Below are 27,754 nucleotides of genomic sequence, written 5' to 3' on the forward strand. Positions count from 1 at the left end.
GTACACACTCGGTTAATTTCGTGTTCACTGCCATCCGAATGTGGGGGGAGAAAGAGAAACGGCAATTCTCCGGCGGGATCAGACGTTTCCCCCGACCTGGATGCTTGGAAGGTTCAAGCGAGCTATTCCAAAAGTACGCGGACTCCGGATTGTGGCGCTCTTCTTCAGATTCTTAATCCGGATCACAAGGAACGGAGATAGGCCCACTATGGCCTCCAGTGGACCTGGTAAACCTGTTGACACCCACATGCAAACGAACAACCCCATTGAATGCGTCATCAATTGGCGAGACGATGTACGTGTGTATTTGTATGTGCTTGTTTGTTGAGTCCTACCATGAAGCCTCAATTCAGAGACTCGACGGAAATCTACTGCGGACCAAAGACCACGATGCGTGCTATCCGTGGCTCGGGGGATCCATGGCGTTATAAGCATTAGAAAAGACCACAGTCGAATATTTGCAATTGTAAAAACACCTCTTCAAGCATTTTTGATGCTGACGGCGGGTTATCCATGAGTTGAAAGACCCCGTTGCCCCTAGTTGTCGTCCTTGCAATACTACCGGCAAGCTAACGTGCCGAGGCTTTATCCACGCCCAGGGTTTCTGAACTCCATACTTCAACCAAGATCGGAATCTTTGGCCAGACAAAGGCCATGCGCAAGCTTTCCCCGCTCTCGTCTCTGACACGATGGGCTACGCTTGTTCTCGCCTGCTCTCAAGTTGGTGAAGCTTTATGTGGGGTCATTCTGGAATTCGCCGAGCGATCGTCGCCCCTCGTTGCATCCCTTCCCGGTTCTTTCGAGACGGGTCCATACGCTCGCTCGCTCCCACTAGGCTGAGTGTGCCATCGCAATTGTCCGATTTGGGGAAAATAGCGACTTTCCGATGGCACGGTTTAAGCATATACCAACTCCTCTTGGAAGTTCCGAAGCATTCCATGAATCTTCAGATTGTTTGGCGGGGCAATCGACTAAAAGAATTGAGAGGAAGGTGTCATTTCTGGCTCCTTGATCTAGATTGTCTTAATGTTTCGGCAATGATGGCCATGAATTTACGTCCCGAGAGATTTAATCGAGTGATCAGCATTCATACTGCAAATCTCCGGCGCTAACGAAATTCAAAATAATCCGGCGCGCAGGAAGCCAGTCATGCGCCTGTCGTCAAGGATTCGAAATGACCAACCGACACGCATGGAGCAATTACCTGCATGAAAAGTAATTGGAGGAAAAAGAAAGATCTGGGTCGGCGTGCATCCTCTACTTGACCTGGTTTTGATCGAGGGCCTGCCTCGCCGAACGATTATAAATTGATCGAGTCCCATCGCTGGAATAAGCCCTTTGTTTTCTATCCATTCTCCTTTGATTAGACAACCCTCGATTGAGATCAAACCCCTTTTTCGGCCGTCTAAATTCGTCTTGCGATCTTGGAGCTTGTCAAAATGCTCTCTCGATGGAGTCGTGAGCAGGCCTGGGCTCTGGCCCTGGGCCTCGTGGCCAATGGCTCTCTGGTGTTTGCTGGACCTTGCGATATCTATTCTGCCGGTGGCACACCTTGCGTCGCCGCCCATGGCACTACTCGTGCCCTGTATAATTCTTACTCTGGGCCCTTGTACCAGGTGAAACGAGGCTCAGATGGTGCAACGACAAATATCGCTCCGCTGTCCGCTGGAGGTGTGGCGAACGCTGCGGCCCAAGACAAGTTCTGTGCCGGTACAACCTGTGTGATCACGGTCATTTATGATCAGTCCGGCCGTGGAAATCATCTCACACAGGCTCCCCCAGGCGCCTTCAAGGGGCCAGACACTAATGGCTTCGACAATTTGGCCAGTGCGATTGGCGCGCCTGTGACCTTGAATGGACAGAAGGCCTACGGTGTCTTTATCTCACCAGGCACTGGTTATCGAAACAACAACGCCAAGGGTACCGCTGTCGGTGATCAGCCAGAGGGCATGTATGCAGTGCTCGACGGCACCCACTACAATGGCGGCTGCTGCTTCGATTATGGTAATGCTGAGGTTAGCAGCACCGACACCGGCAACGGCCACATGGAAGCCATTTACTTCGGTGACAATACCGTGTGGGGATCTGGATCTGGAAACGGTCCGTGGGTGATGGCTGATCTTGAGAATGGCCTATTCTCGGGTAGAAACGTCAAGCAGAACACTGCCGATCCATCCATCAACTATCGCTTCCTGAGTTCCATTGTCAAGGGAGCCCCGAACCAGTGGGCCATCCGTGGTGGAAATGCGGCATCCGGTGCTCTGTCCACTTTCTACAGCGGTCCTCGCCCCAATGCGTCGGGTTATAACCCGATGAGCAAAGAAGGTTCCATCATTCTCGGTATTGGCGGTGACAACAGTGTTGGTGCCCAAGGTACTTTTTACGAGGGTGTCATGACATCCGGCTATCCTTCCGATGCCACCGAGAACTCGGTCCAGGCAAACATTGTGGCTGCCAAATACGCCGTGGCACCTCTTTCAACAGGTCCATCCCTCAGCGTGGGTGCTTCAGTTTCACTCCGCGCGACTACCTCGTGCTGCACCACCAGGTACATCGCCCACTCGGGTTCCACCATCAACACCCAGCTCGTCTCTTCATCTAGCTCCACGGCGTTGAAGCAGCAGGCTACTTGGAAGGTTCGCAGCGGTCTCGCCAACAGTGGCTGCTATTCCTTCGAGTCCGTGGACACCCCCGGCAGCTTCATTCGGCACTACAACTTTGCTCTCGTTCTCAACGCCAGCGACGGCTCAAAGCAATTCAACGAAGACGCCACTTTTTGCACACAATCCGGTCTGAATGGACAAGGTGATGCCCTTCGCTCGTGGGGTTATCCTACTCGCTTCTTCCGCCACTACAACAATGTGCTTTACATTGCAAGCAACGGTGGCGTTCATGAATTTGATGCCACCTCTTCATTCAATGACGACATTAGCTGGGTGGTTGGTGCCGGATTTGCTTGAATATCGTCTGTGTGATGAAACGGTGATATAGGGTCATTTGCGGACTGCCCGGGCATTCTTATGACTCAAATTGCTGTCCAGCTTTAGTTTGTTTTGTTCTTTTTTTTTTGTTTCGTGGCTGCGAAGCTCGTAAGGGGGCAAGTGCTGTGGACGTCAGTCTTAGTCCAGCCATTGTACATAAGCGCATCGGAGAGGGTGGACTGGATGCTGTCTTCGAGTGCTTGGGTTTTGCAAATGCTTGAGCATTTCGATGCAGAGGAAGTCGCCATGGATGACTACTGAAAATATTATGCCCGTGATGCGTCTGTTGGACCTGGCCGAATATTGATAATTTTGTCTCGCATCACCGCTCCACAACCAACCCTAGCTAGGTAAAGCAATTCATAGGGCTGGTCATCCTCAACGTGGCAATCGTCAAGACGGCCTCTCGCAATCGTATCCTCAGCCAGGAAATGAGAGAAAAAAAAGTATGATCTACCTCGCCCAAGTGCATCCGATGGTGCCCTCTAGATGAGATGATTCGGCATACTGCAAGCAACCCCCAGTACGTCATCTTTTAAAAATCTTCAACTCGACCATTCGAAGCACGGCGTATGAGGCTGCGGCAAAGGCGAAGCCCAGCTCAAAGCCAACGTCGCCGCCTGCCGGTGCTGTCCCTGCGAATTTGGCAATGGGACCCACGTACCAGGACTGGCTCATTCCGATCACCATGCCCACCACACCACAGCAAAAGGCCAGCAATGCTGCAATGCCCAGAGGAAGCTTCTCTTGCATATCGTAGTATTCGGGGCGATAACCGGAGAACCCCTTGCGGAACAGGAAATGCTCCGTGATGCCGACACCTTCATAAATTGCCAGCCAATATCCGATGAAGTGCATGAAATTTTCCAACACTGACTCGAATTGACTGTACCCGGGAATGGCAATAGCGATGTAAACACCCGTGGCAACTACCGTCCATACGAATCGTGGGACGTGACGGGTCCAGCGTCCCATGACCATCAGAGTGAGAGAGACCGAGTAGACGTTCGGACAGTTGTTCGCCACAATGGACAGGGCCAGAATCACAACGCAAAATTTGCCAAAGCCACCCAAGGGAGGGAAGAGAAGCGCGCCAAGCAGGCCACCGATACCAGCATCGTCATATCCCCGTTGATAGACATTGTCGCCGCCATTATGAGCCATGGTTGTCGCCAGCGCTGCGCCCAGCAGTTCTGTGAAAAGAAGTGTGGGGAAAATGCCTAGAAAGGTGGCCAAGAAGATGTTGCGACGCGGACGGTTACTGGGCTGATAGACAGTATAGTCTGCCGCAAAACTGGTGTAACCTGTGCCGAATCCAAAGACGGTCGATCCGTAGGAGAGGACGGCACCCAGTTCCGCCTTGCCAACGCCCATGGGCGTGTTGATGAAGTCTCCAGAGTGCGCCAGGACGCCCAGCACCACGAGGAATACAATGAAGGTTGGAATCCAGCTCCAATACTCGTAGGCATGAATGACACGATAGCCGAAGAAGACAATCAGTAGTGTGCAGATGGCGATAATTAAGATGCCAGCATACCCAGGCACGTTGGGATTGACGGCATTGATCAATTGGGCTCCTACGATGATGTTGGCAGCTGCCCACCCAATGCAAGCCAGAACATTGAATAAGGCAACTATACAGGCGGAGGAGCGCAATGGGCAGAGCTCCGGTCAGCGATCAGGACCGGTGATTTAACGGAGGGGTTGGATGTCCATACTTAGTTTCACCCCCCACCAGCCAAACCAGAACCGAGACAGGACCATCTGACGCAGACCAAAGGCGGCACCAAAGATAGAGAAAAAGCAGACCGTCAAGACACCCAGCAGGTTAAAGAAGATAATGACCAAAGCTGAGTCGACGAAACCGAGTTTGAACAAGGGTGCACCAAGGACTCCCACGGTGAACGAGGGGACGACCATGTTTGCCGCGAGCCACTGAGAAAGGTTTCATCGACAGGTTAGACAAGGCTTGATGGAGGGAAGGAACCGGAGTAGTACCATTGAGCTAATGTTCCAGTAAGAGCTATCAGTCCTCTCATTTTCAGGGACACGCTCGATTCCTCGCTGCTCAACTTTGATTAATGAGCTTAGTCTTTGCAGCCTCGCAGACCACGACGACCCGGATGCCAAGGCAGACTCCGGCACTGCACCAGTGTCATCCTCCACGAGGAATGGCTCGACTCTCCCCGGAAGCTTCTCCACGTCGAGGTTCATCTTTAGAAACAGGTGAATTGAAGTTGGAAATGGTCAATGAAATTTCGATTTCTCGCATGACCAAGTCAGAGAAGGAGAAAAGAAAGAATCAATCAGAGGCTGATATCCCAAGAGAATCATTGGAGTCACGACGCAGAATTTGTGGGAGTGGATCCACGATTGACGGCGAGGCACGATCCACCTGAAAATCTTTCATTGTGGACTCCAGCAACTACCGGCATTTTGGCTCCAGACGTTGTCTCGATCCGTGGATGTCATCTCGATCTCTGAAAGGTAATCAATTCCCGTTCTCAAGGATCCTCAGCTGAGCAATGGCGGATGATGGATTATTGCGAAAGAGGACGGCACGTGGTACAAGAGCCGCAAAAGAAACTCAGTTTCGGTCCGAGATCGCGTGACCGACAGCTACAAAAGGGGAGAATGGCGTCTACAACGTAGGTGATTAGCTCTCGCATACGATCCAGTGCAAAGCAAATGTAATTACAGAAGAAAATCGCATAGCCAGAAGCTATATGAAACTCATCTGTATCGGACTTGTCGAGATGCCGAATCTCGGGACTTGTCACGGACGTTCCGAACGAATATTCGGTGTCCCGCGTTGCGGCGCCGCGTGGCGATTTCAAAGCGAGAGAGCCACACTTTCGTGTCTTGGCGATCGCCACTTTGCGTCAGTTTTTTGCTAGGCAATTAAAATCATTGAGAGAGAGAAGGGGAGACACAGGTAGGCAGGGTAGGCTGTGGTCTCACCCAATCTCGTTCTAATAGCGTTGAATACTACGCCTCATTGTGAGTGCATCGTGTGTTGAATCATATCCACCTATAATCGCCCCTTCGGCGCCACGGCAGATCGCGCGTCATTCTTCAGACATGCGCTCAGTCCAAGCAGTTCTCTTTGGGCAAAGCATCGTGTTGAGTTTGGTGTACGGAGACTCTCATTCGTGACAGTGGTCTATGGTCTTTGATTTCCCATGCCATGGATCAGATTCGTGATATTGAGCGAAACGCGCTGTCGGATGCTTTGGGCCCTCAGCGTGGTCACGGTACGTTAATTGCCCCGCCCGCTTCCGATCGAGGCGACACAATTTGCTGGGCATAGGCATGGAATGTAGGGTAGACATCTCATCATCTTCCACGATGAGGACCTCCAGTCTATGATTTGGACATGGCGGCGAAAATATTTAATGCAGCTCCACAACTTCCCCTGTCGCACTGTTAAACGTCACCGACACGGAGGTCTGTGGGGTCTACATACTACTACATGCGAAGCTTAGGCTCTTCTACTTAGCATCGCTCAGGCTCGAAAATTTAACCCAGGCCCCTTCCTCTTTTTCAGTCTCTCGTTGATAATGAAAAGAACAGAAACTCATTTCTGGCGTGCAGATATTGATTTAGAAAGGACACTCTGTCTAACAAGTCGCAAGCATCTCCTGGAGCGCCGACTTTTCGGCAGAGGTAACGGTCAACTTATAGACCGACTTGACTTTCACCCACATCTCCGCGTAGGTGCAATAGTAAGAGCCTATCTTCGAGTCAGCACAACGATACTCTCGTTCGCCATCATTCAATGGGGGATCGCATACTCAAAGGAGGTTTCCAATCCTCGGGGCCCTGGTCACCCTTGGACTCGTTCACATTGTCTGTGACAGCCAAGAGTTGCGGATTGACGAGGTCATTAGCAAAGGCCTGTCGCTGGGCGGTAGTCCACGCAGAAGCACCCGACTACAGGCGGAGTATGTGTCAATTTTCTAATTTCACAATCTATGTCTCGAGACCGCGCTCGCACGGCTGCAAGGGCAAGTCATTCACGAACCTTCCAGGCATTAGACAAGGGGACCAGGTGGTCAATATCGACGTCGCTCGCCTGAGTCCACGTGGCCCCATCATAGGGGGAGATCCAGGTGCCTCCGGTGATGCTGCAACCACTGGTGCTTTGGACCACGTTGGTTCCGTCACGCTTGAGCACTACATCACGCGTATCGCAACTTCTATTTCAACGATTAGCCTGTGGTGTACTTCCAGCGTCTCGACAGACATCTCTCACCCAGACTGCTTGATCCAGTGAGGGAATTTGCTCCGTGAGTACCCATCCTGGGGCCCTTGAGGCGCCACTGTCAGACTGGCAAGCTCAGTGCGAGCCGTTGAAGCAGATGGGATTCCAGGCGGAGAGGGTGCTGGCAGAGCTGCGATGAAGCCAGGTTGTAAGGCCAAAAGGCCAAACAACAACCAGGAAAGATGCTTGAGTCCCATCGTCTCAATATATTCCTATCTTGTTCTTTTTGGTCTTGAGGAAACTGATAAGATGTTTTGATAGATTTATGAGATGAGATGAATCCTTTGAGTGAGACAGACACCCAAGAGCAAAGAGATGGACAAGATCCGATCCTGAATCTCGGGGAATAAGTAGGTCTTTATGTGAGTCTTTTGCTCACACACTCGGCCTCTCCTGATCCTCACAGCCTTTTTCCGAGCAAAGCTTTCGCCTAATGCACGATAGCAATCCCCGACGGGAATCCGCATGGTGGCAGCGACTCCTGATATTACCGGAGACGATGGCGGCACGTTTTGGTCGTAGTCACTGCAGCCTGACTGTAGTTCTCGTCTTGGCACTGCGGGCCAAGAGTTGTCGGGCCGTGATGGTGGTGCATTTGAGTAGCCTGACTGGCTCAAAGGCACGGGGATCGGCAATCTTGAAGATGAAGAAAGATCACCTGGGTGAATCCTGAAACGTGGATGGCTACGGTCGAGTGTGCCTATCGACGCGCGCGGAACATGAGGAAACGTGAGAATCCTGCGTACTGCACGCTTTTCGTGTGGCCGTTGCGAAAGGCTTTGTAGTATAAGGTTTCTTAGCTAAGGTTGCAATGGTCCGACTATAGGAATGCGATGGTAGGGTATTTATTTCGACGCACCTCGGTGTTATCCGAACAAGCCAAGAACGTGGATGCTTCCAATTACCCAAATCGTATGCTGAAACATCAGGTCTGTATCCAGACAAGACGGCCTTCATCTGATCGGAAAATCATTTTGCAAAATTTCTAAAACGTCAACCTCTATCTTTTATACCTTTCAATTAGAGCTCTAAGCGACCGCGCATATCGACGTGAGGATTTTTATGGAGGCATCTAATTCCAGTACTTAGGCATTCAGATTTGCGCTCGAGTCTCCGCATAGCCATGAATCCATGCCATGTTATATTTGTATGTTATTTACATCTTTAACGTAAATCGAAAATTGGAACGTAGGCCAAAAACAAAAACAAATGGGCAGAGAGAGAGAGAGAGAGAGAGAGAGAGAGAGAGAGAGAGAGAAGAAAAATAACCAGCGTGACCCGTCACTCAGGTCTCAAAGCTGTGAGTGAAATGATTCAAGACATGACATGCAAAGGTGTTCGGCATATGTTCGATCGTGCGCGACTTCATGGAGATTGGCCAAGGTTGCTATCAACGGCTGATACTTCCAATCAGCCGAACCGCCTTGTTTGTCTCCTATGCGATTGCTAGCTGATAACCGCGAGACAACTCTTCCCTGCAGTCAGCCTGGGAAGCAAAAAAATTGAATTGGCAGTGCCCCGGGAATCTCACTCACTCTCGACTTGTGCCGTCCAACATTCAACTGTCGTTAACAGCGCCTTCGAGGACCACCGTATCGACCGTAGCCGCCACCTCCCCAGCCTCCCCCGTACCCTCCATATCCACCTCCATATCGACCTCCATGGCCCATGCCAGGACTCATGCCATATCCCATTCCGCCGTGAAATTGTCGTCGTGGCGGACATCCCCAACCGCCTCCGACCGGCACGACCGCGACCGGCACGGGACGTACCATACGGGATCGCCGCGGCATTGACATGCAAAGACCCATAATGGCTCACTTGGTCGAGAGAGAAATCAAAAGTGGCGACGGCAGAATGAGATTGAGATTCATACAGGGTCACTCCCACAAAGAAACAGGAGCAGCTTTCTTTTTCCTGGGTGGAGAAAAAACTTCCTCATGGATATTGCAGTACATAAAGTGGCATCGGCCTCTTTCAAATAGTCACAAACCACGATGATGGCGAACCCCCGCATAATGCAATGATGTGGTTACCCCAACCTCGTGAGCCAACTTGTCGGTCGTGTGCGTCATTCACTTTTCCCTCAGGCGCTGCTATGCGATGGAACCATGGTTCCATGGGCTTGACGGGGCCTCATTTTCCGAGATACGTTCAGTGCAGCTGGAGGCATCGGGCGTCTTTGTCAGCCAGTAATTACTCCATATTAGAGCAACTCCAATTCTAGTCTGTGTCGGTCCTGGCGGGGTATTAGTAGTATGCAGGTGATGGGTGATGGATACAGAGACAGATTGCTATCTCTTGTGTTTGAGACACTCTCATGACTTGACATATCGAGCGGCCTTCCATCTACTCTATATAGTACACTAACTTTCATCATTATTTTTCATACCTGCACAGGCAATAACAGACAATTATGTAAACGTGCTGAGGATTGATAGACATCTTCAATTTTTGTAGACAAGATATTCGATGGTGTCTGCTTGACGCAATTTCTCTTTCAAACCCGCATAGGTTTCGGTCAGCGGGGATTCACTTGACCGAGGTACCTAACCATTGAGCGTCCGTGAAGATGAGAGTCTTTGTAAACCTCGGATCTTCCTTATCAGAATTCCAATCGTGAGATTGAAAAAAGCCGTAGAGAATCGAGGTGCAATGGTCTTGGTTCAAGAGAATCCGGATGACATGCTTGTGCCAGATACCTCAGACAGTCACTGATTGATATACGTGTGATTGTGGGTGTAGATATCCCCACGCCACCGCATATTCAATTGCCTGAAACCGCAAAGTCCAGGCGTATGGTGGGGCCGGGGGGAATTGTTTCTCTCTAGCTGTGTATTGGAATCTAAAAAGGGGCAACATTGCACCATTCTTTAAAAGAAATCCCTCAATACGGTAGACAGATCCTCCCCGTAGTCGAACATAAAATTGCCACTCGAGGGGTCCTGCCATGAAGATTGGTCAGGCAAGAATCGAGGGTTCAGACCAGCACTTGATTCATCGAGGTTTCCAACCGCTTCGAACCATTCCATCAACTCCTTGGTCATCTGTGTGCCGTCAGCCGGAGTCGTCTGGCTTGACGGGCCCCCCTCCACTGCGGGATTGACCGTTGGCAAAAATGCCGAGGAGCCCGGGGGAGCAGGCAATTCTAGTGCGGTGTCGTGGCGCCGAGGTTTCTGGGTACCCCAGAGACCCAGCTGCGGCCCGAGTTTCCGTAGACTTCGCATGGACCTCCAAAGGCGTTGGGAAACGTAAGAGTGTGTGGAAAATCCTTTGACCAGTTCTAGCGCGCACAAAAATTCATCCTTGCACGAGCTGCTGAATGGGGACGGCGCTTGTGCGACTGCCAGGAACAGTACAGCCAATGCAGAGACCAAAAACCAGTTGAAAGCGACTTGCTGAAGCTGATAGATATCCGAGGTTTCGTTCAATTGGGTGATAAATCGGATCGTATCCTTTGCGATTTCAACAACCGTTTCCGACTCGGCAGGATACCGAGATATATGTGCCGCAGTATGCAGCACTGGCCGGTATATGAGCATCCGCAATTGGTTGGCTCGCAAATAAAGTAACGACCTCAGTCGTCGCACACTCCGGGCTTGTCCGCTTGCCACATTCACGGCACTTGCGGTCAGGCGGTCTAGTCGCAAGGATTCGGGGATCTCATGCGCCCAGCGCAAGACCTGCCAATCTAGGTAACTCATTTCGTCCTTCTTGATCTCATTCTTGTTGTTGAAAGCCGAAACAAATTTCCACACTTTGGCTGCGATTCGACTGTATCTCACCATCACACGAAGGTACGGTGTTTCTTCCCCGGGCTCTGGAAGACTGGGATCAATGTCTGTGTCTTCAAGTGCAAAAGGCATGCCAGTCCCAAAGGACCAGCGCATGTCCAGGATATAGATTGACCAGAAGAGCCGTAGCACACGCTCAATACCTGTTTCCTTGACGTCTAAATGATTGAGTGATTCTGATCGATGAAGCCCTTTCTCCAGACACATTCGCTCCACAATTCCGATCGTGCGCCATGCGAGGGTCTCTTCATCCATCTGGAAGTGCAGGATCGACTATAGTGGCAACAAGCAAGGATGTCAGGCGATTCACCTCGATCTGGGATAGGGTCTTGGTGCAGAAAAATGCGAAAACTTACCACAAGTGTTAAGATTGTAATGGATTTGAGCTCCGGTGGACCCCAGACACAATCCTCTTGAATGTCCCGCACGCTGGTGAGTAAAGCGATAGCGCGGTCGCTTCGGCCACTTGCCTCGGCTGTCAGTGCACAGGCGAACACCAACCTGAGAATTGCCATGTCTTCCCGGCCCAGCACAGGATTCGACTTGGCTAGGGCCTGGTCGAGATACCGATGCCCCGTCAAGCTATAGAGACGATGAACTTGTTGCAACAACTCCGGCACCTCTATTACGGGGTACATGATGCCCATTTCTTCTTCATAAAGAGCACATAGCCGCAGAGCTTCACTTCTCGTGAACGTGCAAAGCGGATCAACTGCGTGATACTGCTCTTCATAGTCCCCGGGAACTGGAGAAGACGCGAGTGGCGAAGGTTCCTGAGTCGCATTGCCCTCCACTCCATCAGCCGCGTCATTTTCCTCCACAATGCCCCGTCGAAGCAGGCTAGTCTTGGCCAGGTCAAACCCAAAACCAGAGGTTGTCGGGCCCTGAAATGAAGACTTCGGGGCGGTGGAGACGCGCCGTCGACTAGGACGCTGAACCAGCTGATGAATATCACCCGATGCCCCTATGGCTGTGCCCGCTGTGCCTGCGCATGAGGCGCCAGTACATGAGCTGGCGCGGTCAACGAGATCTTTGATGGTCATCTTGAGAGCATTGATTTGATCTTGCATGGCACTCATCTGTTCAAGAAGAGGCTGGGGTATGGGTGGACTGTCACTTATGGTTAGATTGCGCTTCTGCGGTTGTCCATGGATAATGATGGATATTGACTACCATACCCGCTCACCCCCATGCTCTCTTGTCGGGAGCTCTCTGTGTAAACACAATCGATGTTTTGTCGACCACAGCGATAGCAAGGAGATTGCCCGTTGCATTTTATTTTTCGGCGTTTGCAATCAGTACTGCCATCTGTCATGAGATACGAGAGCCCATGCGCCAGAGGCAGGGTGGAAAGGCAGGACATACCAAGCGCGAGCAGTGTACTTGCGCCGCTTCTTCCGAGGCTGGTCATTACTCGGGTCGTCTCTATGGTACTCTGCAGCGGCAGCTTCAACGCTCACATGTCTCGTCGCAGCAGATCGAGGTTTCATGGTTGGCGAAATTGGCACATGGAAATGAAGACATCCCGATATATGGAATAAGGAGAGGAAACCATCCTCGCAGAAGAATCCAAGTGACCATCTGGAAAAGTCTCCACCAGAGCGGGGGGTTCCGCGTCCCCAGCTGGACTAAATCAGGAGGAAGTCATGTGGGCCGATGGAGGCGCTGCAGTGCGACCCCCGCACAGGACGAAATCTGACCCTTGCCATTTAAACCTCGTCACTTGAACCGACGTGGGAAAGAGATGTCGATGATGGAGAAACATGAAATTGGAAGCGAACGGTTTTTTCTACGACTTCACGAAGCTTCCGCTGCTTAAAGGCTGACTTGAGAGGGCGCAAACATCCATGAAAGACTGAAGACATACTAAACGGGACAATATGGATCGTGCAGGGTCTAGGTTAACGCTACCCGTTCAACAACGTCGGGCTGTTTTCCAGGGGAGACTAGAGTCCACCCACAACTAATGACTACTGATTTGAATGTCTACCACAATCTGGTCAATATTTTTGGCAGTTTCCTCGAATGTGGGGGAGCAAGTGGCCAGGAGGAAGAGAAACGGAGACGAGGCAGTTCCAGCTGTTCGCCTGTGGGCGCATGGACCGCATGTGGAGTTTGATTCTGAAGAATACAGCAAAGCTTGACTGATATGTACATTCATAGATCTTTGGTCCTCTCATCACTCTCGGCCATCCACCTCTTGAGCTTCTCGGGATCGCGAGCTGTGAAGCCCACCTTAAACGGCTTTGGCTCCGTCGTTAATGCGGTGGGAATGGCATTGCACTCCAAGGCATCCAAGATGGGCTGATCTTCGGTTGCCTTTGCTGGTACCATCCGGAAGGCCGTAATGAGCCTCAGGAAGGCCGTGTAAAGTTCTCGATTCGCCAAGTGCGAACCCGCACACATGCGAGACCCTGCGCCGTACCCGTAATGAGGCGTCCCGGACGCCTCTCCCAGTTCCAAGTAGCGCTCAGGCACAAACTTTTCCGGTTGCTCAAAATGGTCCGGGTCGTAATCCGCAGCCCAGGCGTTCTACCATTCTATTAGTACAAGAAAACAACCATCTTGGGGGTTGGCAATGGGTGAAGGAACTGACCATGAAGAAAGTCGTGCCGGCGGGAATGACAGCACCATTCCACTCCACGTCTTTGGTGCTTTCACGAGGCAGGCAAATCGGAATGACGCTCCAGAATCGCAGAGTTTCTTTGACCAGAGCCGTGACATAAGGGACCTTCTCCTCAACCAGACATTTTTCCCACGCGTCGCCGTTGGGGTAGACCTTCATGATCTCCTCGTATGCCTTGGCTTGGACCCGTTGGCCTTCTTCCGACGCCAGATACGCGATTCCCATGATCAGATTTCCGGGAACGGTGTCCAATCCCGCGGAGACCATGGTCAAACAAATGGATTTGATTTCAGCTGCAGGGAACAGGATTGAGGTCTTAGCAAGGACAGCCGCAATCACTCGCCGGAGTGGGGTGGAGTCTGAGAATCAAACGGGACTCTCCCTTCGCTCGGAATCTTCGACTCACCATCATTCAATTTGGCTTCGGGGTCTTTGAGAATATTCCCAGTGATGCAAGGCTTGTCAGTGCCCTTGGCAATCTGATCTTTCAACATGTTCAAAAGGAAGGTGAGGTATTTGTCACGCCGCACCCTGAATGACTCGGCCTCGTTGTTCATCTTGGGGAAGATTCGCAAGAGCGGGATGTAATCCTGCCAGTTGTTGGAGGTGCTGCGGAAGTTGGACACACCGCGCTCCACATCGACAATCTCCTTCAGTAGCTGGTCATCCACGTTGCCCTCGATGCGAAAGCCGTAATTCAGGGTGAGACTGGTGTTGAGGGCGTATCGTTGAAAGTAGGCCGTCGGATTGATGTCCACCGTGCCATCTTTGCTATCACGGTAGAGCTCTTTGATGCTCGAGTTACTCTCCAGGTCAATGATGGGCATGTACGATTGCGTGGCTGGGCGATTGAGAGCCGTGGCGGCAGCCTTCCGCCGTCTCTTGCAGGACTCATCCCAGGGCGAGGTACCGATTGTGAACCCCTGCGAGCTGGAGACGACACTGTGAAAGGTATGGAAGGTTGGACGAGAAATCAATGCGGATTGGTCTTTGATCCATAGTTGCCGGACGGAGTCAAAACTATTGGCGAAGACAATCCTCTGGTCGATCTGTCAGTTCCCGACGGCGTGGTTCTCCCAGGCCGTCCGTATGCCTCGATTGGCACGCACCTTGTTCCCCATCCGAACCTGAAAGACGGGGCCAAACTTCTTTGCCCACTTGGCCGTCACTTGGGCATGCCGATCCCCTAGTTGCAGGAGATTTCCGAACAATGGCACCCCAGGAACTTCGGGCAAACCTTTGATCTTGGGAACATCCGTGCGATTGAAATATCGGATGAGAAAGTAAACCACCGTGATCACGGCCACGGCCAGTGTTTGCACAGTCATGATGCCCTCAGGCTTCAGCCCAACCAGAAATCACGCGAGAAGTGCGAGGGAAGTGTGTGAGAGGTGCGGAAGATGGTCGACTCTCAACAAGTCTCAGCTAGTCGAGTGTTGTGCGGCGTCAGTAGCTCTTTTAAATGACAGGCCGTGCGGACGACGCGGCGTCCTCCCGCCGGTTGGCGCTTGACCCAACCGCCAAATCAGCTTCTGGAAAAAGTCCCCCCCCCCCCATCCACGGTCGATCTGCTTCATATTTTGGCGGGAAAGTGGTCTCGGAGTGGTCCAGAGCACAACACCGTCAGCGTCATCGAGAACTCATTCAATCGGGGGGATCCTTTGGCGGGTCGACGGTCCCTTGGACCCCACCGCGGAAGGTGGCACGACACTTCCGCCCACCCTTTGCAAGCATGGCGCATCCGGGGTCCTGGACAAGCAGTTTACCGTTGCGAACCGGCATTTTGAGGCAGGTCAGGGACCCAATTGAGACTGGATGGAAGAGTAAGAGTGGGTGTGGGAGTGGGGTGATGCAATGATACGTAGGGATACATTAGTACTGTACATGCAGATACTCTCTCTCGTCCTTTGGTCCTTTGATCCTTCGGTTCTCCGGTCAAGCTCGCGAGGGGGAGGGCGCGGACAGCGGAACGGCGATTCCGCACTCCCATACTACTCGATGATCTGCGCTGGAGCGGAACTAAATCTTGGGACAATGGAAAATGACATGGAACAAGAGATACACGCAGAGGGTAACCCCCCCCCCCCAGTAGGAGCGATTCTTTATGCTATATTGACGTATAAAGGTAGCACATACTATCTCCGTAGAGACACCTATTTCCACCCTTACGCTTGCTAGGCGCAGCGTTGAAGAGATGAGATGGGTCACGTGTATAGTCGGAGGGGGACCCACGCGGGTCGACCACTTAAAGGCCCTCTTTTTCAGGCAGAAACCACGCGCGTCTGCGTCATTCACATTCGACTGCTCTCGCCTTCTCGCCTGGCAAGGAGCATCCACTGTGTACTCTCGTGGGCTCGCAAGTCTGGTGAGGGCGAATGATTAGATGAACGCATTCCAGCCCATCTCGAAGGCACAAGGTTCCTTTTTGTTGGTTTCAAATAACCTATCCAAGTCCATTCACCCTGTAAATAACAACATCTATGCCACAACACAATGTCATCGCAACCCTTCCTGCCGCTCTCGGATGCTCAGGGCTCGCCGCGACTTCGACCACGACGACCGAGCTTGGAGCCGGAACGCGAGATCCTGTCCACGCGTGGCCAGCGCATCTGGTCTCTTCTCCCGGATCGCGAGTCCAGTACCAGTCTGCAGGATCTCGAAGAGCGTGCATCGGAATATCCGACATATGTGAGGAGAGGGTCACACCTCATTGGGCACCGCAATGCGCGCTATGACTGGTGCGTACATGTCGATGTCAAGATTGTGGAATGCAAGGATCATCTTCCTCGTGGACCGTTTACGGCTCGGCCGCCGTTCGATTTATCTGCACGCCAGGTCCTGAGATCGGGAGCGCTTCTCGAGATCTAACTCTCTTACTTGTAGGCAGCAGTACTATCGACCACCAGATGCCTTGAAGGGGGTTCGAAAAGCAGTGTACGTCTTCATTCTTCGTCCGTAGGCGATCTCGGATTGTCTTGGTGCACGGCATGCTCAAAATCCGTTCCCAACAGCCGCCAGTACTATGAGCGCAATAATGAGTTGATCTCTCAATATCTCTTTATCGATCGCTTGCTCGACTCGTCACTTCCTCACACTCTGATCGAAGATTATTCGAATCATCATGGTGGTCTACGTGGAACCAATGGCAAGGGGAAAGATAGCTCCCTGGACCGGACGGAGACGGAGAGGGATCATTCTTCGACCACAACAGTCCAGGCGATCTCAAAGGGTACACGAGTGAAGCGGACGCCTCATAACCTCTATCGTGTCCCCGATGAGACGGTCCCTTTGCTCCCAGATGAGGATCCAGAGCGCTCGAGAGAGTCTGGTAGATCTGACCTTGATGACTCCGACTCGGATGTCCAGCAGCGCCTCTCCCCGGAGGCGGAAGAGCGCTTGGTTAACCTGGCTATTCGCATCAACTTTGCCGCCAACGTCATCCTTCTCGTTGCCAAGATCGCCATCATGGCCCTGACGAGCTCCATGTCCGTACTGGCAGGCCTCGTGGATGGGATCCTCGATTTCCTCAGTACAGTGATTATTTGGACTACCACCACCCTGATCCGCCGACAAGACCGCCGACGGTATCCCATCAGTCGCCGTCGCTTGGAACCCTTGACCGTGCTGGTTTTCTCTGTGATCATGGTAACATCGTTCCTTCAGGTTGCACTCTCATCGGCGAACCAGTTGATTGGAGATGATCACTCCATCGTGGCGCTATCAATGCCTTCAATTGCTCTGATGGCCGGCACCGTGATCATCAAATTACTCTGCTGGATCTGGTGTCGGCTAATCCCGAGTCCCAGCGTTCAAGTCCTCGCTCAGGATGCGATGACCGATGTCATATTCAACACGTTTAGTATTATTTTCCCCTTGAGTGAGTGCCTTCATCCCTCCTTTTGCCCTGTGCTTTCTTTTCCAGGCCCCCTCCCAAGACGTTTAGATCATACGAGTCACCGTAGCCGAACGGAGATATGCTAATCAATCACTCCCGTCTAGTTGGTGCTTTTGCGCGCCTGTGGTTCCTTGACCCCCTAGGTGGTCTTCTCCTGTCTCTGTACGTCATGTGGAATTGGGGTCAAACCGCGAGTGAATACATTCGACGACTCACCGGTGCGGCTGCGTCCCCGATCGACCACAGCATTCTCTTATACATGACGATGCGTTTCTCCCGTGTGATTCAAAAGATCCAGGACCTCAAAGCCTACTACGCCGGCGACAAGTTGAATGTCGAGGTCGACCTGGTCGTCGATGAGCAGACAAGTCTTCGAGATGCTCACGACGTGGGAGAAAGTCTGCAATACATCCTGGAAAGTGTACCAACCGTGGATAGAGCCTTTGTGCATCTCGACTATGACCCGTGGAATCTACCCAGTCACATGAACCAGCTGGAGCGTTGAGCCAAATGAACCAAGCCCAGGCCGATCGGGCCTAATTACGATGGAATGATGATGGTCGTCGATCTGCCAAGGCGGCCCAGATGGTGGTGACAACCTATCATGTAATAAAACTAGAGACTGGTTCGTCTGCATTCAGAGATTGATTGAGTGAGACGTTATCTTTCAATTGGAGACATAAATCGCTGAATTCATATTTCAACGTCAATGGCGCAACATTAACGCATACAATTAGTAGCACAAAGGGAAACAAAATCGACTCATCAAAAATAGTGGCACAAATTAAAATCACAGGTAGGAATCATGAAAGCCGAGAAGACTCATCTTCCGTTCATGTATGTACAGTGAGCTCGGTTCAAGCCAAGGTCGGCCTTCGTTATCATCACCGTCAGAGACCAGCTCATGTCGCACGTCCAACTTAGCGTGGTGGCTGGGACCCAGGGCGCATCGAGCTCGGAAGACCTCCTGGGGTGGACCCCTGGCTGTAAACACGATGATGGCCGCCCGGGTGAACAATATGATCCCCAGGCCCAGATGCTCTGTGATGCATTGACGACATCCCACTTGGACCTGGCGGCGGTGGCGGACCAAAGCCCATACTGCCAGGGTGCAAGGCTGAAGGGGGAGTGTATGATCGACCAAGGCTGGCAAGTGACGGCATTGAGCGGCCCGGTGCTTGCGGTGTGAGCGTGTTGTGGCCGTATTGTTGGGGACCGCTCCCCAGTGCCACGGGCGTCGATCGATGCGACTGATGGGAACCATTCACCAGAGTTTGTACGTGCTGCTGATAGCTCTGGCTGTGTTGTGGAGTACCCACGGGCGTGGGAGAGGCAGCTGAGGTGTAGGAGTGCTGCTGGGCCAGCTGACGCGGGGCTAGAGCAAACGGACTATTGGCCGATTGAGCGGCTGTCGATGGCTCTGTGCGTGAGCCATACGCAGCACTGCCGGCTCGAGGAGTGGGCGAGGCAGGTCGATAGGGAGAAGGTTGTGGCCCTAGGTCCCGGGCGCCCGAGGGAACTCCATGCTGAGAAAACACGCTGGAATAACTTTGCCGCTGTGAACTGGCTGGGGGTGGTGTAGGCGCAGGGGAAGGGGCTGGTAACGAGCTCAAGGGCGGCGCAGCATGCTGAGATTGGCCACCCGCGTACTGCGTGTAGGAGCCTTGGGTGGCCATTGACGAGACCGGTCGACCCACTTGAGACGATGGAGCTGGAGGAGGTGGCTGGGACTGGGTAGGCGGACCTCCCTGTTGAGCTCTCGGATCGAAGCGAGCCATCCAATCATTGTTGACAGCATTTCCCGGGCCATTGGCAGGCGGCCCATAATTGCTCATATTGTAATCAGGATATCCTCGGGAGGACGCTTGATAAGGGCTTGGTTGACCGTAGCTGGTCGGCTTCTGCGCAGCCTCATCAATTCGAGCCTTTTCGCCAGGCTGGTAAACTGATCGTGACACGGGACCAGAAGCAGGGCCTTGGCCAGAGTTGGATGAAACTTCACTAGCAAATCTTTTCCTGGGCTGTGGGTCCTCGGGCTCATCGTTCAAAATGCTCATGATGTTTGAGCGCTTAGCAGGCACCTGGCGTGGGGTTGGTTCGGAGACAGGCGTAGCACCTGGACGGGGACCATCCTTCACCGGTGACATTCCAAGACGAGGGGAGTTAACGAGACCAGTGGGCTGACCCGGGAGAGAATAGTACGCCCTCGGTGCGAAAGGATCACGATGGTAAGAGGGATGCTCAAGCTCCGTCCGCGGGCGCGCCGCTGGCGAGCTGGGCGGCTGAGTAAGACTGTTGTGGCGGGAATGAGATGTCTGCATCAGCGACGAAGATGGTTGACCAGGCATGTATGTTTGCAGCGCAATGGGCTCCATTCCCGTCATCTCTTGTGGCATGGCTCCCGTCGCAACATGCCGGGCGGAAATCGGCATGTCTGACGCTCGCTGAGCGCCTGATTGGAGAATTGGCGAGTCGCGACGATCCTCGGTAAAGAATCCAATACGAGGTCCAGACATTCGAGAAGGTGGAGGTTGTGTCCGCGAGCCTCGGGCAGCATCATCTCCGTACGTGGCGGCCATTGGTGAGTTAGCGCCAGGCGTGGATGCTTGCGCAAGGGGAGCATAACGACTCGACGTCCGATCACCTTCCACCACAGGCCGACTGTGCACTGGAACCGTTTGGGGTGATGTGACAGCCGGTTTGCTCTTGGGGGCAAACCGGGCGTCCTCGCTTTCTGAGACTGATTCTCCATGCGGTGCGAGCGGGCGAGGGATGATGGCCGATGGGGTAGCTTCATAACGACGTTTTGGAGCAACACTCGGCACCGGGAGAGGACCAGTCGGCTCACCGCGAGCTTTCTTCTCTTCTGCGACTAGGACGATCTCCTCGAAATCTTTTTGTCCAGAGTCAAGGCGTCGCTGGTAGTAGTTTTTCACCTGTGATGATTAATGTTTAGCGAAAGGCAGAAGATGTTAAGGGGAAAGTGGGAAAGGTCTTACCATCACAGTTGTCTTCGTCTTCATAAAGCTGGAAATGCCCTCAAAGTCACGTCCAAAGTGAGCAAGCAAGCGAGGAAAATCGCGCTGCTCGGGGACAGACCAGTAGCTAGTCGGTTGCAGTGATCCATACCCACTTTCAGAAGGCTTGGGTGTTGCTGTTGTCGGGTCCGTCTCTGTGGATTCAAAGACATAGATCCCGTCCTTTGCCCGACCTCGCCCTGCTTTCGGACGCGAAGCGGACGGCAAAGGTTCCTTTTCAACGAGCTCCTTCTCTGGTGGCAATGCAACCTCAACCAGCGCATCAATACCCGATTCTATCTTGGGGGCCGGAGGGACGGGAGTGTTGCTCCCTTGAGGAGTCGAAGGCTGGCTCTTAGGATCCTGCTGAACGACTTTCGCACCGCGTCTTTGCGTGCGTGTGCCAGTGGCTCGCCCGCCTCTTCGCACAGCAGGCTTCTCTGTGAGTTCGCCATCTTTGACGGACTGGCCACGCCGGCTGCCAGCAACAGCGCCTTCAGAATCATTGGAATCACCAAACGTAGGGGCAGCCGCGCGCCGAGGTCGACCAGTATCAGTGACGGGCGGAGGTTGCTCCTCCTCGCCATCAAAATCCGGTTTGACGACTCCCAAGTCAGCAATCAAAGCGTTAGACTTTGGTCGCGAAGAGCGGGCTTTGCCCCGTCCACGGCGACTCCAACGTTTGTTCAGTTTAGCCTTGTACTTGATCTCTTCCTTTGTCAGGTAATAGTGAATGATGCACTGTCTGAAATCACGACCAGGCAGAGATTCTGCAATCTTGCCCCATTTCTTCGGATACGCCATGAAAGCGTCTGTGAACAATTGATGCTCCTCGGGGGTGAAATCATTTGGCGGTGGCAGAAATCCAAACACTTCCATCGCATCACTCGGGTCAACGGTATTGTTGACATCCTTAAAGATTCCAGCCTTCACTTGGCGCGGCTCAAGCATATCGGGGATGATGGCTTCGCGAGCGAGGTCAGGTCGCGCAGTCGCCATTCTTGTTCGTCGACGCTCGAGTTCCTCCTGAGCAGAAATTTCCGATGCCTTCAATGCGTTCAAGAAGTCAAGTTCGCTGTTGCCTTTGTACCGGCGCCCTTCCCGGCTTTCCGAAACCGCCGCTGGGGGGGTCGGTACAGGTGGCGCTGGAGGCGAGACTGGACCAGGTGTCATAGGCTTCTTCTCCTTGAGTCGATCGAGTTCCCATACTTCTAAGCGCCATCGCTTGTAATGGGACATGTACTCATCGCGCAATGCAGCGTTCTTTTCCGCGACCTCCTTTTGTCGCCGAATGAGCTCTGTGCGGATGAACTCGTTCAGATGCTGCTTGGTCACCTTGTCTGTAAGGGAGGTGTCCATGTCTGAGATTGGAGTAGGAGGGCCTGAATGCAGGAATGGCAGGCTGTCGACGACTCTCTCCTCCTGCATGGGAGTCTTGGGGGGAATAGTAACGGATGTCGAATCGATCTTATCTTCAGGTCCCGGTGGAACGACCGATGGGACCTCGTCGTCGACTGGGGCAGTGGATGGAATCTCCTTTTCTTCTTCAGAGAGCACAGGTCCGATAGATTGTCCGTGTCTTTGATCATGGGCAACCTTGCCCAGCATTTGAATTTTGAGAAGAAGTGAGACAATAGTGGGATCTTCCAAGGGTGGCATTGGCATTTCAGCACGAAGAGACTGCATATCTTTTTCGAACTTCTGCTTTCGCTCCTCCAAATATTCTTTTGTGAAGACAACATTTTCTTCTTCCTCCTCTTCTTCTTCCTCCTCCTCCTGCGCATCTAGTTCTGTCGTCTCTGTTTTCTCCACAGTCTCTACTTGTGGGGCCGCTTGAGCATTCATCTCACGACGCTCTTCATGTATCCCTTCAAGTTGGCCTGGAACTTGATTGTTGGCGGCGGAAGATATCTCGGCTTCCGTGTGGGTATGTTGCTGAGTCTGGGGCTTTGTCGCAGGCGGAGGACTGACTCTTATGGGCAGATCCACTGAGCCAGAGCGGGGAGGTGTAGACTGAACAGACTCATTTGCGACAACAGATTCTTGGGTTGTACGCTGAGCGGGAAGAGGTGAGTCTTGTTGAATTGCTTCAACGACAGGCGGTCTCTCATCCGAATCATCATGGTCCTTCTTGAGCTGCATCCCAGTGGCAGACGGGGCGCGACCAAAAGTTGCACGTCCCCAAGCTTTCATGCCCTTGCCACCTCCTCGCGGAGACAAACTTGGTCGTCTTTGGTAGGCGCGAGGCCCTGTTGGAATATTCGAAGTTTGCATTCGAGGGGAAATGGACGGATCTCTGGACAGCGCTCGTGGAGCTGGCGGTGGAGGTCGAGTAAAGGTCGGAGACGTCGCGTGGACACTGGATCTTCCAAGCGAGGCGTGCTCAACGTTACCTGAGACAGAATCTCTCTTCACCATTGCAGCAGGTGCAGTCGGCGGAGACCTGTCGGGGACATGCACAGAGGTCCTTACTGAGCGTGAGGAATCATCCTGTCGATGATTGCTTTCAGAGCCATGACTTCGGGATTCGACTGAGTGCAGAGATTGACTCCGCTCGGCTTTGGGGCCCGTTGGCGGGTGGAAAGGTGGTCGATCTTTGTCAGATGGTGTCGTAGCATCAATCGATGGACGGCCTTCCGGCGAGCTGACCTTGGCTGGCCCTGCAGACGGGACTGGTGTTGACACTGAACCGAAGGCAGGAACCTGCGGGGCGGACGGAGGGGGAGACTGCTGAACAGACACGGCTGCATCCTTCGGAGGTTCGAGTCGGACAGGCGCCGGCTCTGGGCGGACACTCTCCCGTCGGGGTGGTTCCGCTGCTGGAGGACCTGAGATGATAGACGATTTTCTATGTGAAGAATCGACGTTCTCCGGTTCCGACAATCGCTCGGGTGCAGTGGGAACGGGCAAAGGGATCGCATTGGCTGAAGAGGCGCTGACTGAGGCAATTGAATTACGATTGTCCACTCGGTTTGGTAGGAGGTCCCGCTTCCAAGGCTCATTAGGTCGATCTCGATCCTCACGATCTGGACGGCGGTTCTCCCATTCGTCTCTCCGTTCAAAACGATCACGTCGGTCCAAGTCCCGGTCTCGATCGCGGTCACGGTCACGGTCACGGTCACGGTCTCGGTCTCGGTCTCGGTCTCGGTCCCGATCTCGATCTCGGTCTCGATCACGTTCGCGTTCGCGGTCCATGATCCGCTCGCGATCGCGTTCAAGTGGACGGTCGCGATCCAGTAGATCTCGTTCGCGGTCGCGGTCCAGGATAGACGGACGGCCGCGTGGCCAATTTGGGCGAGCTTCACGGGATCGGCTTCGACGGCGGAAAAGCTCGCGCCCTCGTCCACGACCTCCTTCCCAGTCTCCCCGCCCACGACCGCGCATGGGACCTGGTCCGTGAACATGCCCTCCACTCGAAGGGGGTCCATCCGGGCCACCCGATGAAGCGGATAATATACTGTCCCGTGAATTTCGTCGCATGCGCACTAGATCGAAATCACGGGCTGGAAGATCGCGTGCATCTCGAAAGTCGCGAGTGGGTGATCGAGAGCGTCCTCGACCAAATCCAATGCGATCTGGGCGCGAGTCGAATTCTCTGTCCCGACGGCCACCGTAGTCGCGATCCACGTCGCGCCGGAATGGAGGTGGGCCGTCTCGAGAGTCTCTGAAGTCGCGATCTCGTGGATCTCGTATGTCACGGTCTCGATCTCGGTCTCGATCTCGAAAGTCGCTTCCCCGGCCATAACCGCGACCACGTCCAGCGCCGCCACCTCCCCCTCCTCCAGGGAGTCCTCCTCCGCCTCCACTTCCACCTCCACCACCACCACCTCCTCCTCCTCCACTGAAACGATCATTGCTGGAGAAAGTGCCACCTCGACCAGGGGAATCCACGAGCGCGCGCGGGCCACGCGGTGGTTCTCGGCCAAAAGAAGGACTCCCATCATCTACACTTCGGGGCCCCCCATGCTGTCGGCGATCCCCAAAGCGTTGAGGGGAGCGGTCACGGGAGTTAAACCCGGACGAAGGGGGAAATCGAGAAGACATTACCAGATCATGCTATGTGGTGATCCGGACACTCAAGGAACGTCTGTGGTGCGGACAGAGATGTTGGGTTGGAAGGGAAAAGGTCGAAAAGGCTGAGAACAAAGATGAGACGTTCGAGTCTCCTCCTGCGTCGCGAGATCGCAGGAATGCACAGACAGGCCACTGAGTCTTGAGGATGGGATCTTGCACTTTCCTTCCAGTTGCAGCCTCTGGAGAACCGAGCCAACGAGAAGATAGTTACCACGTGATCTTCTGCACGGACCACATGAAGAAGGACCTAATTGGGCTGCCAATTCGAGATGGGCCGACCGGCGATTGGAATGATTTCCAGTGTTGACAGCTCGCGCAAACTTGGATACTGGCATATACAGCCTCTCTGTGGGTATCTGAAGGGGAAAACGTGAGTTTTGAATCCCTGATTGAGGGTTGGAAACCTCCTACTGGTGTTGGGTTGGCAGGCCAGGAAAATGGAGACAACTTGTTCGACTGGGCCATGGATAGTCTAAATTCAAGAACGGATACATGGATTCGCCAAAACTGCAGAGGTCGCAAAAGGGGAAGCCTGGTCCGTGCACGCCACCGACACGCCCGCACGCCTGGCCCTGCAACCGGGCGACCACATATGATGAATTCTACGGTGTGGACTCATCCAATTCTCCCTCGACAGCCGGCACGCGCCCGGGCTCGATTTAACCATTTATTCAGTGGGAGAAGGGCTCGGCATTCCTCGGTGGGATGACTAGGTTGCGAGCCGGGAGAAGCAGGACCCATTGAACCTGAGCCCTGTGTTCACGTTACTGTGTGCATGTCGAGTCAACGGCATTGATGAAACGTGACGCGCAACCACAGACGATCGGTGAATCCCAGTGAGGCTGTGAACGGAGCAATTCGTGCGAAAGGGTCTTTGGTTCCTGGGGGCCTCGTGACGGCAGTGTCAACCCGGCTCTCAAGAGCCGAGAAAGGCTTGGCACAATCGCACGTTCAAATCGGACGGGAGAAAGCTCGGGCTGGGGAACATCATGACAAAAAAAATCATTTCGATGCATTATCATGGTGAGAAGCCCACCATTTTAGGTGGCAAGGATGCTCAAGATTTCCATTGAGTCCAGGGATCAACGAAGAGTGCTTTCACTTTGATGAAGCGCATATGGCAAATGTACGGTAATGGTCGTACCGATCATCATGTCAACTTGACTCTCCGCGAGTAGATCTGAGGCCTGAGGTGTCAATACTAGTGCCTTAAGGCGGCCTGGAGCCCCGCTGATGATTCTCACGATTGAAGGCCGGAGGGGCAAAAAAAATTGTCAAGGGCTACAGAAGAACATCAGTGTAACCTCGTCCTCTCCCCAATCTCGCATCTGGACCTCAGCCTTTCGTATTACATCCACGTGGTCTTCCTGGCTTGTGCAGCCTTGATCTCTCAATTGATACCATTTCTGGTCTGGTGTGCGTGGATTCTCGATCCAGCCAGCTTCGATTCGACCGAGTGTCCAGAGCTCGTCCAAAAGTCCTATTCATATCACCTCCCAGCTCGCCACGATGACCACATCTGCGCCCCCCACGTCGGCGACCGACTCAGTCCTCGTCTCCTCACAGCCGGTTCCTGAGGGTACACAAATCGTTCGTGGTGTGGACTTTGACCAGTTCCAGGGTCGCGATATCACGGTTGCTGAGATGGTTGAGAATATGACCCATATGGGGTTTCAAGGCAGCGCCGTCGCTGAAGCTGCCCGAATTATCAATGAGATGGTATGTAAGACTAGGCCTGACGCGAAGTCCGCTGATGGGGGACAGGAATGCCTGGGCAGGGGACTTGTTCTGCCTCGGTTCTGACTTTTTCTGGACAGCGAGCCTTTCGTCATCCCGAAACCGGGGAAAGGGCGACAATCTTCCTCGGGTACACCTCCAATCTCATCTCATCCGGCCTCCGGGACACTCTGCGTTATCTTGTGAAACATAAACATGTCTCAGCGATCGTGACCACGGCGGGCGGCGTGGAGGAGGACTTGATCAAGTGCCTGGCTCCTACCTACATGGGCTCTTTCAGCACGCCGGGAGCCGGCTTGCGTGCCAAGGGCTTGAACCGAATCGGAAACTTGCTGGTTCCGAACAACAACTACTGTGCCTTTGAGGACTGGGTGGTGCCGATACTGGATCGGATGCTTGAGGAGCAGGAAGCGGCCAAGAAAAAGGCCCAGGAGACGGGAGATGAAGAGGACGAGCTTCATTGGACTCCAAGTCGTATCACCGAACGATTGGGTCGGGAGATCAACAACGAGGACTCGGTCCTTTACTGGGCGGCTCGCAATGGCATTCCGGTCTTTTGTCCTGCCTTGACAGACGGATCCCTAGGCGACATGCTTTACTTCCACACCTTCAAATCCTCACCACAACGGCTGCGTGTGGACATTGTGGACGACGTTCGCCGCATCAACACCATGGCGGTCCGAGCCGCAAGTGCGGGCATGATCATCTTGGGAGGAGGTGTGGTCAAGCATCACATTGCAAACGCTTGTCTGATGCGCAATGGAGCAGAACATGCCGTCTATGTGAATACGGCACAGGAGTTTGACGGCAGTGATGCTGGTGCTCGACCCGACGAGGCTGTCAGCTGGGGTAAGATCAAGGTCAACGCCAAGGCCGTGAAGGTCTACGCTGAAGCAACGGCGGTCTTTCCCCTGATTGTTGCCGCCTCCTTTGCCAAGTCAGGGACGACCACCCCAGCGCCTGCGCAAAACTAAATGGGAAGCAATGAACCCAGTTCATCGCCCTCTTCCCCAGAGAAGAAAGAGCGCTTCTGGCCATGCGACTACGCGACCACTATACCGCTCCTCGCCAGTCCAGTCTTACCCGCCCGGCCACCTGCATGCAGGGACCCGTGTCGCTCCGCCAATCTGTTCAAGAACGCTCCATTTCATGCGAATTGATTGGCTCCGACATCAGGCAGATCTCACGTCTTGCATGTCCCGCTCGCTGCCCATGTGTCTTTTGGCCCACGAGGTGTAGCCGCACAGAGATGTTCTGAATACAGCTGGATGTGAGCGACTGGTTGTCATTGATTTTTGAATCCCTATCGCGATTTGGACGGCTTTTGACTGGAAGCGTCTGATTACCGTGAACCACATACAGATTG

General features: G+C 53.4%; 11 protein-coding genes across 11 annotated transcripts; 4 read left to right on the top strand and 7 right to left on the bottom strand.

Moving 5' to 3' along the window:
* Positions 1 to 208: 208 nt before the first annotated feature.
* POX_a00011 (uncharacterized protein) lies at positions 209 to 840 on the top strand (the record flags this gene model as incomplete). Its single annotated transcript, XM_050108961.1, has 2 exons — positions 209 to 309; positions 600 to 840. 2 exons carry the CDS (start codon positions 209 to 211, stop codon positions 838 to 840), a joined length of 342 nt encoding a protein of 113 aa, XP_049972729.1.
* Positions 841 to 1,439: 599 nt separating this feature from the next.
* On the top strand, positions 1,440 to 2,960 carry POX_a00012 (putative alpha-L-arabinofuranosidase B; the record flags this gene model as incomplete). The annotated part of the gene is made up of 1 exon (XM_050108962.1): positions 1,440 to 2,960. One exon carries the CDS (start codon positions 1,440 to 1,442, stop codon positions 2,958 to 2,960), a length of 1,521 nt encoding a protein of 506 aa, XP_049972730.1.
* A 549-nt stretch (positions 2,961 to 3,509) lies between these two features.
* On the bottom strand, positions 3,510 to 5,195 carry POX_a00013 (Purine-cytosine permease fcyB; the record flags this gene model as incomplete). Its single annotated transcript, XM_050108963.1, has 3 exons — positions 3,510 to 4,615; positions 4,700 to 4,916; positions 4,980 to 5,195. The coding sequence occupies 3 exons, from the start codon at positions 5,193 to 5,195 to the stop codon at positions 3,510 to 3,512; spliced, it is 1,539 nt and encodes a 512-aa protein (XP_049972731.1).
* Positions 5,196 to 6,601: 1,406 nt separating this feature from the next.
* POX_a00014 (putative secreted protein) lies at positions 6,602 to 7,442 on the bottom strand (the record flags this gene model as incomplete). Its single annotated transcript, XM_050108964.1, has 4 exons — positions 6,602 to 6,714; positions 6,776 to 6,914; positions 7,006 to 7,180; positions 7,237 to 7,442. The coding sequence occupies 4 exons, from the start codon at positions 7,440 to 7,442 to the stop codon at positions 6,602 to 6,604; spliced, it is 633 nt and encodes a 210-aa protein (XP_049972732.1).
* A 2,676-nt stretch (positions 7,443 to 10,118) lies between these two features.
* Positions 10,119 to 12,529, bottom strand: POX_a00015 (uncharacterized protein; the record flags this gene model as incomplete). Its single annotated transcript, XM_050108965.1, has 4 exons — positions 10,119 to 11,312; positions 11,396 to 12,149; positions 12,218 to 12,340; positions 12,405 to 12,529. 4 exons carry the CDS (start codon positions 12,527 to 12,529, stop codon positions 10,119 to 10,121), a joined length of 2,196 nt encoding a protein of 731 aa, XP_049972733.1.
* A 667-nt stretch (positions 12,530 to 13,196) lies between these two features.
* On the bottom strand, positions 13,197 to 14,993 carry POX_a00016 (Phenylacetate 2-hydroxylase; the record flags this gene model as incomplete). The annotated part of the gene is made up of 4 exons (XM_050108966.1): positions 13,197 to 13,571; positions 13,636 to 14,024; positions 14,072 to 14,705; positions 14,775 to 14,993. The coding sequence occupies 4 exons, from the start codon at positions 14,991 to 14,993 to the stop codon at positions 13,197 to 13,199; spliced, it is 1,617 nt and encodes a 538-aa protein (XP_049972734.1).
* A 316-nt stretch (positions 14,994 to 15,309) lies between these two features.
* On the bottom strand, positions 15,310 to 15,447 carry POX_a00017 (uncharacterized protein; the record flags this gene model as incomplete). Its single annotated transcript, XM_050108967.1, has 1 exon — positions 15,310 to 15,447. One exon carries the CDS (start codon positions 15,445 to 15,447, stop codon positions 15,310 to 15,312), a length of 138 nt encoding a protein of 45 aa, XP_049972735.1.
* Positions 15,448 to 16,158: 711 nt separating this feature from the next.
* On the top strand, positions 16,159 to 18,065 carry POX_a00018 (uncharacterized protein; the record flags this gene model as incomplete). The annotated part of the gene is made up of 4 exons (XM_050108968.1): positions 16,159 to 16,403; positions 16,549 to 16,599; positions 16,677 to 17,542; positions 17,665 to 18,065. 4 exons carry the CDS (start codon positions 16,159 to 16,161, stop codon positions 18,063 to 18,065), a joined length of 1,563 nt encoding a protein of 520 aa, XP_049972736.1.
* A 415-nt stretch (positions 18,066 to 18,480) lies between these two features.
* On the bottom strand, positions 18,481 to 24,005 carry POX_a00019 (uncharacterized protein; the record flags this gene model as incomplete). Its single annotated transcript, XM_050108969.1, has 3 exons — positions 18,481 to 20,496; positions 20,560 to 23,565; positions 23,601 to 24,005. 3 exons carry the CDS (start codon positions 24,003 to 24,005, stop codon positions 18,481 to 18,483), a joined length of 5,427 nt encoding a protein of 1,808 aa, XP_049972737.1.
* Positions 24,006 to 24,062: 57 nt separating this feature from the next.
* On the bottom strand, positions 24,063 to 24,518 carry POX_a00020 (uncharacterized protein; the record flags this gene model as incomplete). Its single annotated transcript, XM_050108970.1, has 1 exon — positions 24,063 to 24,518. One exon carries the CDS (start codon positions 24,516 to 24,518, stop codon positions 24,063 to 24,065), a length of 456 nt encoding a protein of 151 aa, XP_049972738.1.
* A 1,642-nt stretch (positions 24,519 to 26,160) lies between these two features.
* On the top strand, positions 26,161 to 27,362 carry POX_a00021 (Deoxyhypusine synthase; the record flags this gene model as incomplete). Its single annotated transcript, XM_050108971.1, has 2 exons — positions 26,161 to 26,370; positions 26,469 to 27,362. The coding sequence occupies 2 exons, from the start codon at positions 26,161 to 26,163 to the stop codon at positions 27,360 to 27,362; spliced, it is 1,104 nt and encodes a 367-aa protein (XP_049972739.1).
* Positions 27,363 to 27,754: the final 392 nt, after the last annotated feature.

The sequence above is a fragment of the Penicillium oxalicum genome, chromosome I (assembly GCF_001723175.1).
Source record: "Penicillium oxalicum strain HP7-1 chromosome I, whole genome shotgun sequence".
NCBI classification, from domain to species: domain Eukaryota; kingdom Fungi; phylum Ascomycota; class Eurotiomycetes; order Eurotiales; family Aspergillaceae; genus Penicillium; species Penicillium oxalicum.